General features: G+C 54.2%; 1 protein-coding gene across 4 annotated transcripts in view; it reads left to right on the top strand.

Moving 5' to 3' along the window:
• Positions 1-484: 484 nt before the first annotated feature.
• LOC138435685 (MAL-like protein) overlaps positions 485-12,811 on the top strand; it is a 33,817-nt gene continuing 21,490 nt past the window's right edge. Inside the window, exons 1-2 of one of the 4 annotated variants that reach the window (XM_069580615.1) lie at positions 485-726; positions 1,488-1,685. In XM_069580615.1, coding sequence (XP_069436716.1) covers positions 1,581-1,685 — 105 coding nt within the window. In that variant the 5' untranslated portion in view covers positions 485-726; positions 1,488-1,580. Of the gene's footprint in view, positions 1,196-1,318; positions 1,686-12,811 lie in introns of those variants that run through there. The other 3 variants (XM_069580616.1, XM_069580617.1, XM_069580614.1) reach the window with 3 other exon arrangements.

The following is a 12,811-nucleotide window of genomic DNA, read 5'->3' as shown; positions in this document are numbered from 1 at the left end:
TGGCCACGGTGCATTACAGCAGTCGGGAGAGGTGGCAAGAGGTGGGAGTCCTAGGCAGCACCTGCACGCTGCATCCGTCCTGCAGACGAGCTGGGGCTGCAAGGCCGGTGGGATCAGGGCCTCACTCCCCTGCCAGATCCCCGCAGGCCTGGAGGAGGGCACAGCCAGACTGATTCGACGTTTGCTCCACGAACACTTTGCCTGCCTTTGCAGTGCCTTTGCTGTGGGCTCACTCGTCCATCCCCCCTGTTCCCTGGCTCTTTCCCAGCTCTCCCCCACCAGGGGAGGTGGGGGGAGGCAGGCCCCAGCAGGCACTGTCCTTGCTCAGGAACTAGCCTTTCGTGGTGGACGCCTCCTGACTCCAGCACGCAGGGTGGCCCTCTCACATGCCCTCCACTCCAGTGGGAAGGAGCCTCCCACCCCAACCCTGAGTGTCCCCGTCGGACTCTGGGGCGCTAGGCCACTCTCCAGGGTGGCCGAGTGGAAGGCAGACAGGCGAAGGGCCCACATCTCCAGGCCCTGTCTTTAGTGGGGAAGGAGCCTCTTGGCCGCTGGGTCACAGCCCTGGAGGCAGGCAGGCAGGCAAGAGACAGGAAGGAACGGGCCTGGTTCCAAGCCTGGCTCCCAGGCACTGGCTCGGTGGGGGGTCCAGGGCAGGGAGGGGAGGAGGGCTCTGGTGCCCACTGGGGTAGATTCATCCCACAGACGGAGGCCTCCATCTGCTGGGTGAGAAAACTAGGAGAGACGGACGGTGCCAAAGAGTCCAGACAGAGAAGGAAGCACCACATTGCCGGGGCCGGGCAGGAGTTGGACCGGCGTGGGGTCCTCAAGGATGAGCAGGGACAAGCAGAGCAAGCTGTGACCTTGACCTGACAGGGCAGAGTCTGGGCCTCCTTGCTTGGAAAAGAAGCAAAGCAGCCACGAGTCGGGCTATAGGGAGTCCCAGAGGTGTCTGAAGTTTTCGTGGTTCCTGGGAGGTCCTCAGGGCTTCCCTGGTGGCTCAGACAATAAAGAGTCTGCCTACAGTGCGGGAGACCTGGTTCGATCCCTGGGTTGGGAACATCTCCTGGAGGAGGGCATGGTAACCCACTCCAGTATACTTGCCTGGGAAGTTCCCTGGACAGAAAAGCCTGGCAGGCTAGACTCCGTGGGGTTGCAGAGTCGGACACGACTGAGCGGCTGAGCACAGCGCACAGTAGGTCCTCAGTAAACGGTCCTTGTCACAGCGGGCAGCTCAGCCTGTCCTGGGCACCAGGTGGAAGCAGCTACTGCGGCTGGCCTCCCCTGGAATAGCATGCCTGGGATTCAGAACTTCCTTGGAGGAAAAAGTCTAGGAAGAGGCTCCTGCTCGCCTTCCTGAGCGGCTCTGCCACAGCTGGTGGAAGGCCCGTCTGATGCACAAACCGCATTTCAGTGAGGATTCTCTTGGCCGCAGCCAGTGGAAGGACCTGCTTGGCTGGAACTTTTTTTTTTTTTTTCCCTTCCAGGCGACGTCTGATGGGTGTGTCGGGCAGGAGGTGATATTTGAAGGGCTGCGGGCACGGGCTGCCAAGCCAGGGCGCCAGGCAGAGGGTGAAAGCATGGCCTCCCGGGACCCGCCCGCCACCAGCCATGCCCCCCCCGACGTGCCCTCCGGGGTCTCGCTGTTTCTCACCATCCCCTACGCCTTCTTCTTGCCCGAGCTGGTAAGTGTGGCCACGGGGGCTACCTGCACAAAGTGTGGCCGGGTGAGGGGTGGGAGGGAGCAAGGAGGGGCTGGCCTGGAGCTGGAAGCAGGCCCCTGGGGAAGGAGCACTGGGTCCAGAGCTGCCGTGGCCTCTGGTCTCCTGTGGAGCTCAGGGCCTGGGGTCCCCTAGTCCCTCCCAGAGCGCCTCTGGGCTTCTGCAGAGTGAGTGGGTCTCCTCCTCCCAAAACGAAACCAGCTCGGGTAGTGGGCAGGCCACCTGGTGATCGGAGGCCTGGAGGAATCGCTAAAGCGTCCTGGATCCTCAAGAAGATGTTAGGAATGGACTTCTATTTTGTGGTTTATTTCCTCCAACTACTTGCCTTCTGTACTTTCTAAAAGTTCAAAACAGGGAGGAGCACTCTGTCTTTCCTGCCGAGAGTAACCCTTCCAGTATTTTCCTAATTGACACTGAACTTTGGCTTGCGTGGACTCCCCAGGGGAGGTTGCTCATGACAACATGGGCCATAAAGCAGTGAGACACCCTGGGTGCTCTCTGGACCTCTCACTGCCTTCCTTTCCGGGTCTCTATGGCCGACCTGGCCCCACGCCTGCAGAGTGCAGCATGTTCATCAGAACCTGAGTCCACTCTGAGCCGGTTGTCACCACGTCCTTTTCACTGACGGGGACACAGGCCTGGTGAGCGATTTAGGGCAGAGTTTATTTCAGTCTTTGAACACCTTCTGAAACGTCTAGCTTGTGGGAGGTATTTTCTTTCTTTCTTTAAATTTAAGAATAATTGCTTTACAATGTTGGGTCGGTTTCTACCAAACATCATCATGAATCAGCCACAGGTTTACCCACGTCCCCCCTCACCTGAACATCTTCCCACCTGCCTCCGCATCCTACCCCGCAGGTTGCTACTGACTTGAGTTCCCATTGGCTATCTATTTTACATATGGTAATGTATGTTTCAATGTATGTTGCCGTGTTACTCTCTCCATACCTGTGTGGTGCTGCTCTGAATTGGCAGCACTGGCCTTAGGCAGGGAGGAAAGGGCAAAGAGTGGTTCCAGCCTCCAGCTGGGCGGGAAGGTCCTCTCATCCTGTCGTCTGCCCGGAAGGCCAGCCTGACTGAGCACCTTTTGACATACACTGGCTAAAGGATGCCCATTGGTGGCAATAAGAAAGGGAAGCCAGGCAGGGTGGGTCTGGCATTTGGGTGGCTCCAGCTGAAACCCCAGCCAAGAATAGGTTTCTGGCAGGCCTGGGTGTACAAGGGAGGGCGTCCTACCGGACTAATGCATCTTTGTGCTCCCGAGAGTTCTCTGGACCGGGTGTGCCCCTCACCTTGGAACAACCACAAGAATGGCCACGGTGGGGGTGGGTTCCCCGACTTCTTTGGAGCATGTGTTCCGTGTCAGTCACACCAGCCACTGGTGACAGGACCACTACCCTGCAGGTTCCCCATCTGCCTAGGAAGGCCCATGAGTGCTTCCACGATATAGTCAGTCGATGCTTGGTGGGTGGCCGCTGTGCTGGGCCGGGTACAAGTAAGAAGAGGCCGTCCAACCTTCTCAAGTCAAGGAGGAGTCCCGGCCTATCCCCTGGGAGGAAACTTTGCAGTTAGACCTCAAAGGACAGGCTGAATCTCCAGGTTGGGAGGCAGGAGGGGGAAGGGCCCGGACTCCAGGAGAGGCCAGTGGCAGAAGGCTGGAGGGATGGGATTTCCAGAGTAGGGAATGCAGGGCCATCTGGTCAGGCCCCATACTGGGCCCCTGAAGATGGAATTTCTGGGGAGAGAAAAGTGCTGGGCTCTAGGGCTTTAGGTATCTTGGGGGGGGGGGGGTACTGTCACTGATTGCATTTCATTCATTTTTTAAAAAATAATTTTAGATTTATAGCAATGCTGGCAATAATAGTAGAGTGCTCCCAGGTACTCCCTACTTAGCTTCCCTTCAGGGCCTCGTCTTACACAGCCAACTGTCAAAATCAGGGGATTAGCATCAACATCAGACTATCAGTTGTTCAGATTGTCCTGAACTCCCCACAAATGTCTTCTTCCTGATCCAGGATCCAGCTCAGAATTCCGAGTGGCATTTGGTGGCCATAATTCCTCCATCTACTCTTTTATTTTTATTAAGTAGATTTAATTTTAACTTGATTTTCTGATTACATTTCATTAAAAAAAATTTTTTTTATTTTGTATTGGGGTATAGCCATATACAAGCTGTAAGGGGCTCAGACCTACACATACGTGGATCCATTCTCCCCCAAGCCCCCTTGCCACCCAGGCTGCCATAGAACGCTGGGCAGAGTTGCGTGTGCTACACAATAGGTCCTTGTGGTTATCGTTTTTTAAACATAGCCATGTGTACTTGACCATTTCAATACTTTTTTTTTAAGATTTTTTTTTTTTTGGTGTGGAGCATTTTTAAAGTCTTTATTGAATTTGTTACAATATTGCTTCTGTTCATGTTTTGGCTCTTTGGCCACGAGTCACGTGGAATCAGTCTCCCTGGGATCACACCTGCACCCCCTGCATTGGAGGGTGAAGTCTTAACCAGCGGACCACCAGGGAAGTCCCTGCTCTACTTTAACCTGGGCCAGTTCCCACCATCTTCGTCTTGAGTATTTTGAAGAATACTGATCAATTATTGTGTACCAGGTCGCTCCATTCAGCCTTGTCTGATGTTTCCTCATCACAAATTTAGTTTTAATTCTCAAGGAATCCTTATGCATTATTGAACACTTAGAAGATTACAGAAAGAAATATAATCCATATATATGCATGTATGCATGCGTGCTCAGTCATGTCTGACTCTTTGTGAGCCCATGGACTGCAGCCCACGAGACTCTTCTGTCCATGGAATCCTCCAGGCAAGAATACTGGAGTGGGTTGCTATGCCCTCCTCCAGGGGATCTTCCCGACCCAGGGAATGAACCCATGTTTCCCGCATTGCCGGTGGATACTTTACCATCTGAGCCACCGGGGAAGTCCAAGAATACTGGAGTGGGTAACCTCCTCCAGGGGATCTTCCCGAACCAGGGTCTCCTGCATTGCAGGCAGATTCTTTACCAGCTGAGCTACCAGGGAAGCCCATTTATACGCATATGTGTGTATTTAATGGGTTTATTCTGTACATGCGCTTCTGCATCTGCTTGCTCCTTAAATGAGTGCTCCTAGCATGGAATTTCGGAAAAGGCAATGGCACCCCACTCCGGTACTCTTGCCTGGAGAATCCCATGGACGGAGGAGCCTGGAAGGCTGCAGTCCATGGGGTCGCTAAGAGTCGGACACGACTGAGCGACTTCACTTTCACTTTTCACTTTCATGCTTTGGGGAAGGAAATGGCAACCCACTCCAGTATTCTTGCCTAGAGAATCCCATGGACGGGGGAGCCCCATGAGCTGCCGTCTATGGGGCCGCACAGAGTCGAACACGACTGAAGCGCCTTAGCAGCAGCAGCAACAGCATGGAATATAAGACCAAGCATGCATCATATCTGGGGCATGGATGGAGAGGTAAACAGGAGAGGAGGGGAGAATTCCAGCTGGTGATTGATTCTGTTTTGGCTTGTTTTGGTCACGCCAAGCAGCTCGCAGTATCTTAGTTCCCTGACCAGGGATTGAACCTGAGCCCCCCTGTAGTGGAAGCTTGGAATCTTAACCACTGGACGGTCAGGGAAGTCCTTGGTGGTTGATTGTGATCTCCATGAGCAGATGTGCTGGGCTAGAGAGGAGAGAGCAGGGCCAGCCTAGCAGAAGTTCCTTTGTCCTGGGCCCCCTGACTATGCTGGCCGCTTCTACGCACAGAGCTGGCCACTGAGCCCCAGGCCTTGGGGCCCCAGATTCTCAGTCTGGGGATCTAAGGCATCACAGACAGCCATGTGCTTTTCAAAGGCAGAGAGCAGATTTTTCCAGAGAGTGGATTCTAAAGCTGGGAGCTCAGGACAGCAAAAAGGGGCAAAGAAGGCCAAATTCGTGACCTGGATTCACAGGTGGTCCATAATGGGGTGGCCAGGGTGTACACTTGTGGTGACTGCAGGCGTACTTCCATCCAGCCACTGTACCCCAGGACAGCGAGGGTCTTCCCATGGACCGAGGGGCCAAAAACTCCAGGCGTGCAGAGTTCAACAAGGGTCCTTGAGTCCTCGCACCACCTCTGTGGCCAAGGATCTCTGGCTCTTCTGTATCAGCGATGATGACAGAGCAGGACAGTGTGGATGCTGGGGGTCAGCATGCTTCCCGCTAGCTCTGCTCCCCAAAGACTGCTCTTACAGATCTTCACCTAAATAACTTTATTTTAGAGTCTTCCACACTAAAATGCACATTTTAAAACTTCCATCATGATTATGGATTAATAGGCAGATGCAAAGACATTTCAGAGAGGTCTCCCACACAGCAGTCACAGCTTTCATAATAACTCTCTACTATTTAATACAACGTCGACCAGGTTACTAATGTTCGCAGGCTATGTCTATATTCCAGGCCGTTTTCTCACATGTGTAGATTGATATAACCACTGCCGTCAAGACACAGAACCATCCCCTCACCATGAAGACCTCCCTCCTGCTTCTGTTTTAAATTTTGTTGGCCACGCTGGGTGGCATGCAGGATCTCAGTTCCCTGCCCAGGGACTGAACCTGTGTCCCCTGAAGTGGAAGCATGGAGTCTTAACCACTGGACCAACAGGGCAACCCTCGCTTCCATATTATGGTCACCCTACCTTATCCTCTCTCACCACCCTTCCTCACCCTTGGAAACCACTAATTCCATCTTTGTAATTTTCTTATCTCAAGAAAGTCACAGAAATGAATAGAATCATACAGTACATGGTCTTCAACAATTAGCTTCCTCCACTCACCATAATGTCTGCATGAATGCTTCAGTTGCCCAGTTTTGTCCAGCTCTTTGTAGCCCCATGGACTGTAGCCCACCAGGTTCCTCTGCCCATGGGACTTTCCAGGCAAGAATACTGGAGCGGGTGGCCATCTCCTCCTCCAGAGTATTTTCCTGACCCAGGGATCGAATCCAGGTCCCCTGCATCTGCTACATCAGAAGGTGGATTCTTCACCACTGTGCCACCTGGGGAGCCCCACAATGCCTTTGAGGTCCCTCCAATCGTGTGCATTTCTGTTGTGGGTCCCTTTTCATTGCTGTGTGATATTCCACAGTGTGGATTTACCGCAGTTTGTTTAACCACTGACGTAGTGAGAAACATTTTGGTCTTTCGCAATGTTTAGCTATTCTGATAAAGCTGCTGTGAGCGTTCACACATAGGCTTTTGGGTGGATGTAATTTTCACTTTTCTGGGTAAATGCCAGAGTGAGTATGATTTCTGTAAGTGTCTGCTTCATTTTTTATTAAGCAATGGACGGTATGTTTTCCAGAGTGGCTGGACCATTTTGCATTTCCACGGGCAACGGATGAGCCTTTAGAGAGTTTAATGTTTAAGTTTGCATTTGGTTTGGTTTATGGTTGAATTCAGATTTCTCATCTGAAAACCGTATTAATTTCAAAACCTAAATTCCAAGCTTGAGGAGGCTTTGAATCAGGGCATTTTAAGGTGAGAGCAGACGTTGTTTATTTCCTCTCTCCATCTCTCTGTTAGTGTGGGAGTCTCCTGGTGCCAGCGCTGGGTGGGCAGGGGACCAGGTGACTCACAGTCTCGCTGCCTGCCTCTTAAGCGCAAACACTGGGCCTGTGTCCGGCCTGGGGCAGGGAGCACGGGGCCTCCTGAGTCCCTGCCTGCTCTAAGCTGGCTCATAGCTTTTTTTTAACAAGATGAAAGGGTGAACATAGAACTAACCCCAGCGACTACAACTGAGGGAGCGTTTTAGGAAGTTGTTCAGCCTTTCCACTAGTTCACTTATTAATTAGATACTTGACTAATTATAAAGAAACAGCTGAGAAGGTTTCTAGAGTCAGCTGATTAAAAGGAAAGATGAACACTCTGTTCGGTGGTCAATGTTTTCAGCTTTTGAACTTGCCTGCACATGGTCAAAAGGAAATATTCTGACATCCCCACCCCCTCTCCCAACCCACACTCCCCCACCTGCCCCCCCAGAAGCTCATTCCAGAACCTTCCAGCTGGGAAGCTCACTGTGCTGTCTTATCCATATCCCCAGTTTCACCTGCAGTTCAGCCGGTCTCTTTTTCTACTCTGTCTATACGTAAATGGGCCTTCCTGATGGCTCAGCCAGCGGTCGGGGATCCGCCTGCGACGCAGGAGTTGCGGTTGGATCCCTGGGTCGGGAAGAACCCCTGGAGGAGGAAATGGCAACCCACTCCAGTATGCTTGCCTGGGAAATGCCAAGGACAGAGGAGCCTGGAGGGCTACAGTTCGTGGGGTCACAGAGGTGGACACGACAGAGCAGAGCACACACGTAAGGCAAGGCCGTATGTGAAACCTCCTGGACCCTGAGCCATCTGTCAACGGCGTGGGGCTGAGACAGGGAGGCAGGGCTCAGCTCAGGCCCGGCTTAGGACAAGCAGGTCCCTTCCTCTTTGTTGTAACGCTTCTTCAGAAGCTGAGTTTTCCAAAAGGAAAAGCCGTTCCTCTTGCTCCCTTCTGCTCCACTCTCAATTCTCTATGCTTCTGGGAGCAGCAGAGTAAACTCAGGTCGCCCCAGCTTCTCTTCATCGGCGGGGCTTCATTCCACGCCTGGTCCCCGGCCTCGCCCCCTCTGACCTCGCCCAGCCTCTGCAGGACCCGGGGATCAAAGGCCTCCGTGGCCAGGGCACCACTGAGGCCCTGGGAGGCTGCAATAGGAAGAGCGAACAGGGAGGGGAAAGTGTGAGGCGGGGGAGAGCAGAGCTCCTGAGAAGAACAGCGCAGGAGCGGGGCAGGAGCAGAGAGGGGCCGTGTAAGAAGGACCCAGGTTCCAGCCTCCCCAGGGGCCTGGACCCACTCTGGCTTCCTGGCCCCAGGCCCAGCCCTTACCCTCGGAGGCTCCTGATGTGTTCGGGTTCAGTCACACAGAGTCAGTTGAGAGGGAGAAGCCTGGCTCTGTTGCCTAGTGGCTGTGAGACCCTGGGCAGGTGACTTAACCACTCTGAGCCTCAACGGCAGGGCAGCATCAGCAAAGGTCTCCTCAGAAAACTCTGGGCTTGCAGTAAGGACCTTCCTGGAAGCATCCGCACAAGAACCGTGAGCACACACCACACTGTTGGTGGTTGGCTAAACCTCTTACGAAAAAGTGCAGGTCTTCGGGCTTCCCTGGTGGTCCAGCGGCTAAGACTCGTCACTCCCGGTGTAGGGGGCCCAGGTTCACGCTCCAGTCAGGGAACTAGACCCCACACACCACAGCTAAGAGTTTGTGTGCCACAACTAAAGGCTTGGCACAGTTAGATGAATAAATACAATTTTTTAGAAAGTGTGAGTCTCTCATGAATGAATTTCAGTTGCAAACCAAGAAATATTTACTGAGGTGTTACTATTATTCTAGACCCATGCTTTGCTCTCAGGGGGTTACAAGAATAAAAAGACAATAATAAAACAGATATGGTAAGTCATGGATCTTGTCTTAAAGGGGCGATGCATGAACACTAAACAGCACCCCGAGACAGGGGAAAAGTAAGGGTACACAGCCTCACCTGTTAACGTGGAGTTTAGGGACACTGTCAGGACAAGCTTGCTCAAGGTGAGAATTTGGTATTCTTTCCGGGGTTTGGATTAAGGGATTAGATATTTGCTTGTTCGGACCAGGGCTTCCCAGGACTCAGAGGAGTATATACACTCAGACTGTAAGGAAATGTATACAAACATGTACACTCAGACTGCAAGGAAAGAGGAAGACAATCCCACTTAAATCCCATGTATTCACTCAACAAATATTTATTGAGCCGCTACCGCATGGCAACCACAGGACTGTAGAGAGGCAGAAGACACGGCCCCCGCCTTGGGGGGTTTGATGCCTGACGGGGGCAGATGGAGACTAGGTGGGAAGGACAGTAAGTGGTGCCCGTCATGTTTGGGAGAGAATGGAATGCCCAGGAAGTTCTGCCCACAGATAGGCTGCAGCGTAGGGGATTGTTTGCACCACTGCTGCCAACGCTGAAATGGCAGAGAGAAGAAGCTGAAGCCCCAGAGGCTGAGGAGTACACGAAGCGACTGCCACGCACCAGGAGTCCCGTGAGGGGGGCCCCCCCAGCGGGCTGCGGGCCTTGTGGGGAGGGGCTGTGCTGAGGCCAGTGGTCTCCCCAGAGCAGAGGCACAGGGACCTGAAGGTTGGAGAAAACCCCAAGGAGGAATGGTGACAGGAACCCCCTCGAGTCCTCCCAGTGCCGGAACCTCGCAAGAATCCAGGTTCCAGACTTGCCTGGTGGTCAGGGGCTGACTCCACGCTCCCAGTGCAGGGGCCCAGGTTCCATCCCCGGTCAGGGAGTTAGATCCCCAATGCCGCAACTAAGGACCGAGGCAACTTGTGTGCGTGCATGCTCAGTCGTGACCGGCTCTTCGTGCCCAGTTGTCGTGACCAGCTCTTCGTGTAAGTTGCCAGGCTCCTCTGTCCGTGGGATTTCCTGGGCAACAGCACTGGTGCAGGTTGCCACTTCCTACTCCAGGGGATCTTCCTGACCCAGGGATCGAGCCAGCCTCTCTCTCATCTGCATTGGCCGGCAGGTTCTCTACCCCTGTGCCACCTGGGAAGCCCCTAGCTATGACCTGGTGCAGGTCATAGCTAATAATAAATAAATATTAATAATAATAATAATAATAAATAAATAAATATTTTTTTAAAACTGAAAAAGAATCCAGCTTTGGAGGGAGCTGGGAGCTGTGGCTGGCAGAGTCCAGCCCGCTTGGCAGAGCGGACCACAGCAGCACAGGTTTGAGCTGAGGGACCCTCGGAACTAACAGCCCATCGTCAGTTCCGCACACACCCCCTCCTTCAGGCCCTGTTCTTCCTCCAGGAATTCGGCTGAACCACACGCAACCTTCCCTGAGCTGGTGGCCTCTCTCAGTTCGGACAAGACAGGCCGCCAAGCCTGCTGCTGGAAGGCCAGTCCCCAGAGAATTCCTCTCGCAGCAGGTGCCCTGAAGGAAGCACCTGGGTGCCCTGGACCGCGGAGCCCCAGATAAGAAGTCTCGGCGATAAGCAGGCCCCACCTGCAGCCAGCGCCCTACCGGGGTGCTCTTCCTGGAGGACTTGCCCCGGGGCGAGGGGAGGTTTCTAGAGTGTTGTCTGGACGGGCAGGGGCAGGGGGGAGACCAGAGTGGGGTGGGATGGAGGAGCCCCCCGCGGGCTCCCGGCCTCGACTGCTCTCACCAGCCTTTCCCTGCTTCCTCCTCTACCGTGAGCCACCCCGCCCCTCAGCAGCGGCTACCTAGTCAGATGTCCTCTGTCCCGGCCAGCTCTACTGCAGCAGCCCACAGGCCCACGGCTCCTCGGGTGCCCAGCTCCGTCACTCCTGCCGCAGGCTGGACCCAGAGTGCAGCCCGGGGTGGGGTCTCCATGGACTCCCACCCAGGGGGGCCAGATAACACAGGTGTGGGGCTCCGGAGTCCTCTGATCTATTTCAAAGACATCCCACACACCCCCTCCCCCAGCCCCTTCCCTTGGAGGGATTCCCTGCTCCTACTTGCCCATCTGACTCTCTCCCTCTGCCCACATGGTGCTGGGTGGGAGAAGTGATGTGTTTATTTGAACATCCTCCCCTCTCTCTTTTTTTAAATTTATTTGGCTGCACTGGGTCTTAGTTGCAGCATGTTGGATCTAGTTTCCTGACTGGGGAGCAAACCAGGTGCCCTACATTGGAAGCTCAGAGTCTTAATCACTGGACCACCAAGGAATTCCCTGAACACTGTCCTCTTGGACAGCATGTTCTTGGCTAGTCCTTCCTGTGTGTGAGGGTAGGGGTGAGGATAAAGCAGATGGGTGTTTGTTCCCATTTGGTCCCAGCTCCTGGCAGAAACGGGCAGGAGACTCAAGTTCCACCCTTGGGTCAGGAAGATCCCCTGGAGAAGGAAATGGCAACCCACTCCAATATTCTTGCCTGGGAAAGCCCACTGACAGAGGAGCCTGGTGGGCTACAGTCCATGGGATTCCAAGAGTCAGACACGACTTAGGGACTAAACAACAGCAACCTGGCAGAAATGCCATTCCGTGTCAGGGCCAGAGGCGTCAGGGGCAGCCAGCTGGGTGGGCATCAGGCCCACAAAGGCGAGCCTGAGCTGCCGGTGAGTGGAGAGTCCAGCAGGCTACCTCCTGCCTCCTGTTCAAGGCGATCAACGGCACATGCTGGGCACCTGTGCGTCATGCCAGGCTCCCTGCCCCACACCAGGGACTTGAAGACCACAGGGCAGAGTCCTCCCTCCAGGACCTAGGGAGGCGTGAACAAGAGCAGCTTCCTGGAGGAGGCGACATTGGTCCAGCGCCTGTTTTCGAGGATCTGGTCTTAGACTAGCAGGGAAGGAGCAAGCTGGGCAGGAGTCCCTGGGGACTGGAGTGAATGGTGACATCTGTGGGTCCTCGGTGCCCGACAGGGCAGGAACATGGCCACTGGTCACAAGATGTCTGCGGTTCCTGGGGGAGGGAGGAGGTGGGGACCTCCCCTGAGCCCAGGGGCTCGTTGGGGGACTTCCTGGGGACAGTGGAAGGGTCACAAGGTTAATAAGCAGAGTGGAGCCAAGAAGAGAGGTGATGGGGCCGGGGAATGGGCAAGTCTGTCTACGAGGCCGCTGTGGGGAGCAGTACGCATTTATACTGCTTCTTTACACCTTTCCCGTACTTTCTAACTTTTCTAAGGTACACGAGCTTTTTAAAAAACATGGGGGAGAATGTGTTCCCCAAAATGCTTAGGTTTTTTGGTTTGTGTTTTTTTTTTTTTTTTGAGACTGGAAGGAAAAGCCCTTTAGACTTTGGAGGAATAAGAATGTTTTTATTATCCTAGTTCATGTTACATTGTAAATCTGTGCTGTTGAGTCAACGAGAAGCTGGGCCAGTGGGAAGTGGGGCGGGGGGCTCTGAATGGGTGGTGCCGTCCTAGGGGAGGAAGCCATGGAGGGAGGGGAGGAAAGCAGAGGAGGCCTGGCCACTGACTCACCAGCCCCTCCCGCCGGCATCCTGCCCCTCCCGGGCTCACACCCCAGGGCAGGCATCGATTTCCCTGGCGCAGGGCCAGCCCAGGCCTGAGAGCCCTTGA

This window comes from Ovis canadensis, chromosome 3 (genome assembly GCF_042477335.2).
Source record: "Ovis canadensis isolate MfBH-ARS-UI-01 breed Bighorn chromosome 3, ARS-UI_OviCan_v2, whole genome shotgun sequence".
In the NCBI taxonomy this organism is placed as follows: domain Eukaryota; kingdom Metazoa; phylum Chordata; class Mammalia; order Artiodactyla; family Bovidae; genus Ovis; species Ovis canadensis.
This window is presented reverse-complemented; position numbering and strand designations above follow the sequence as displayed.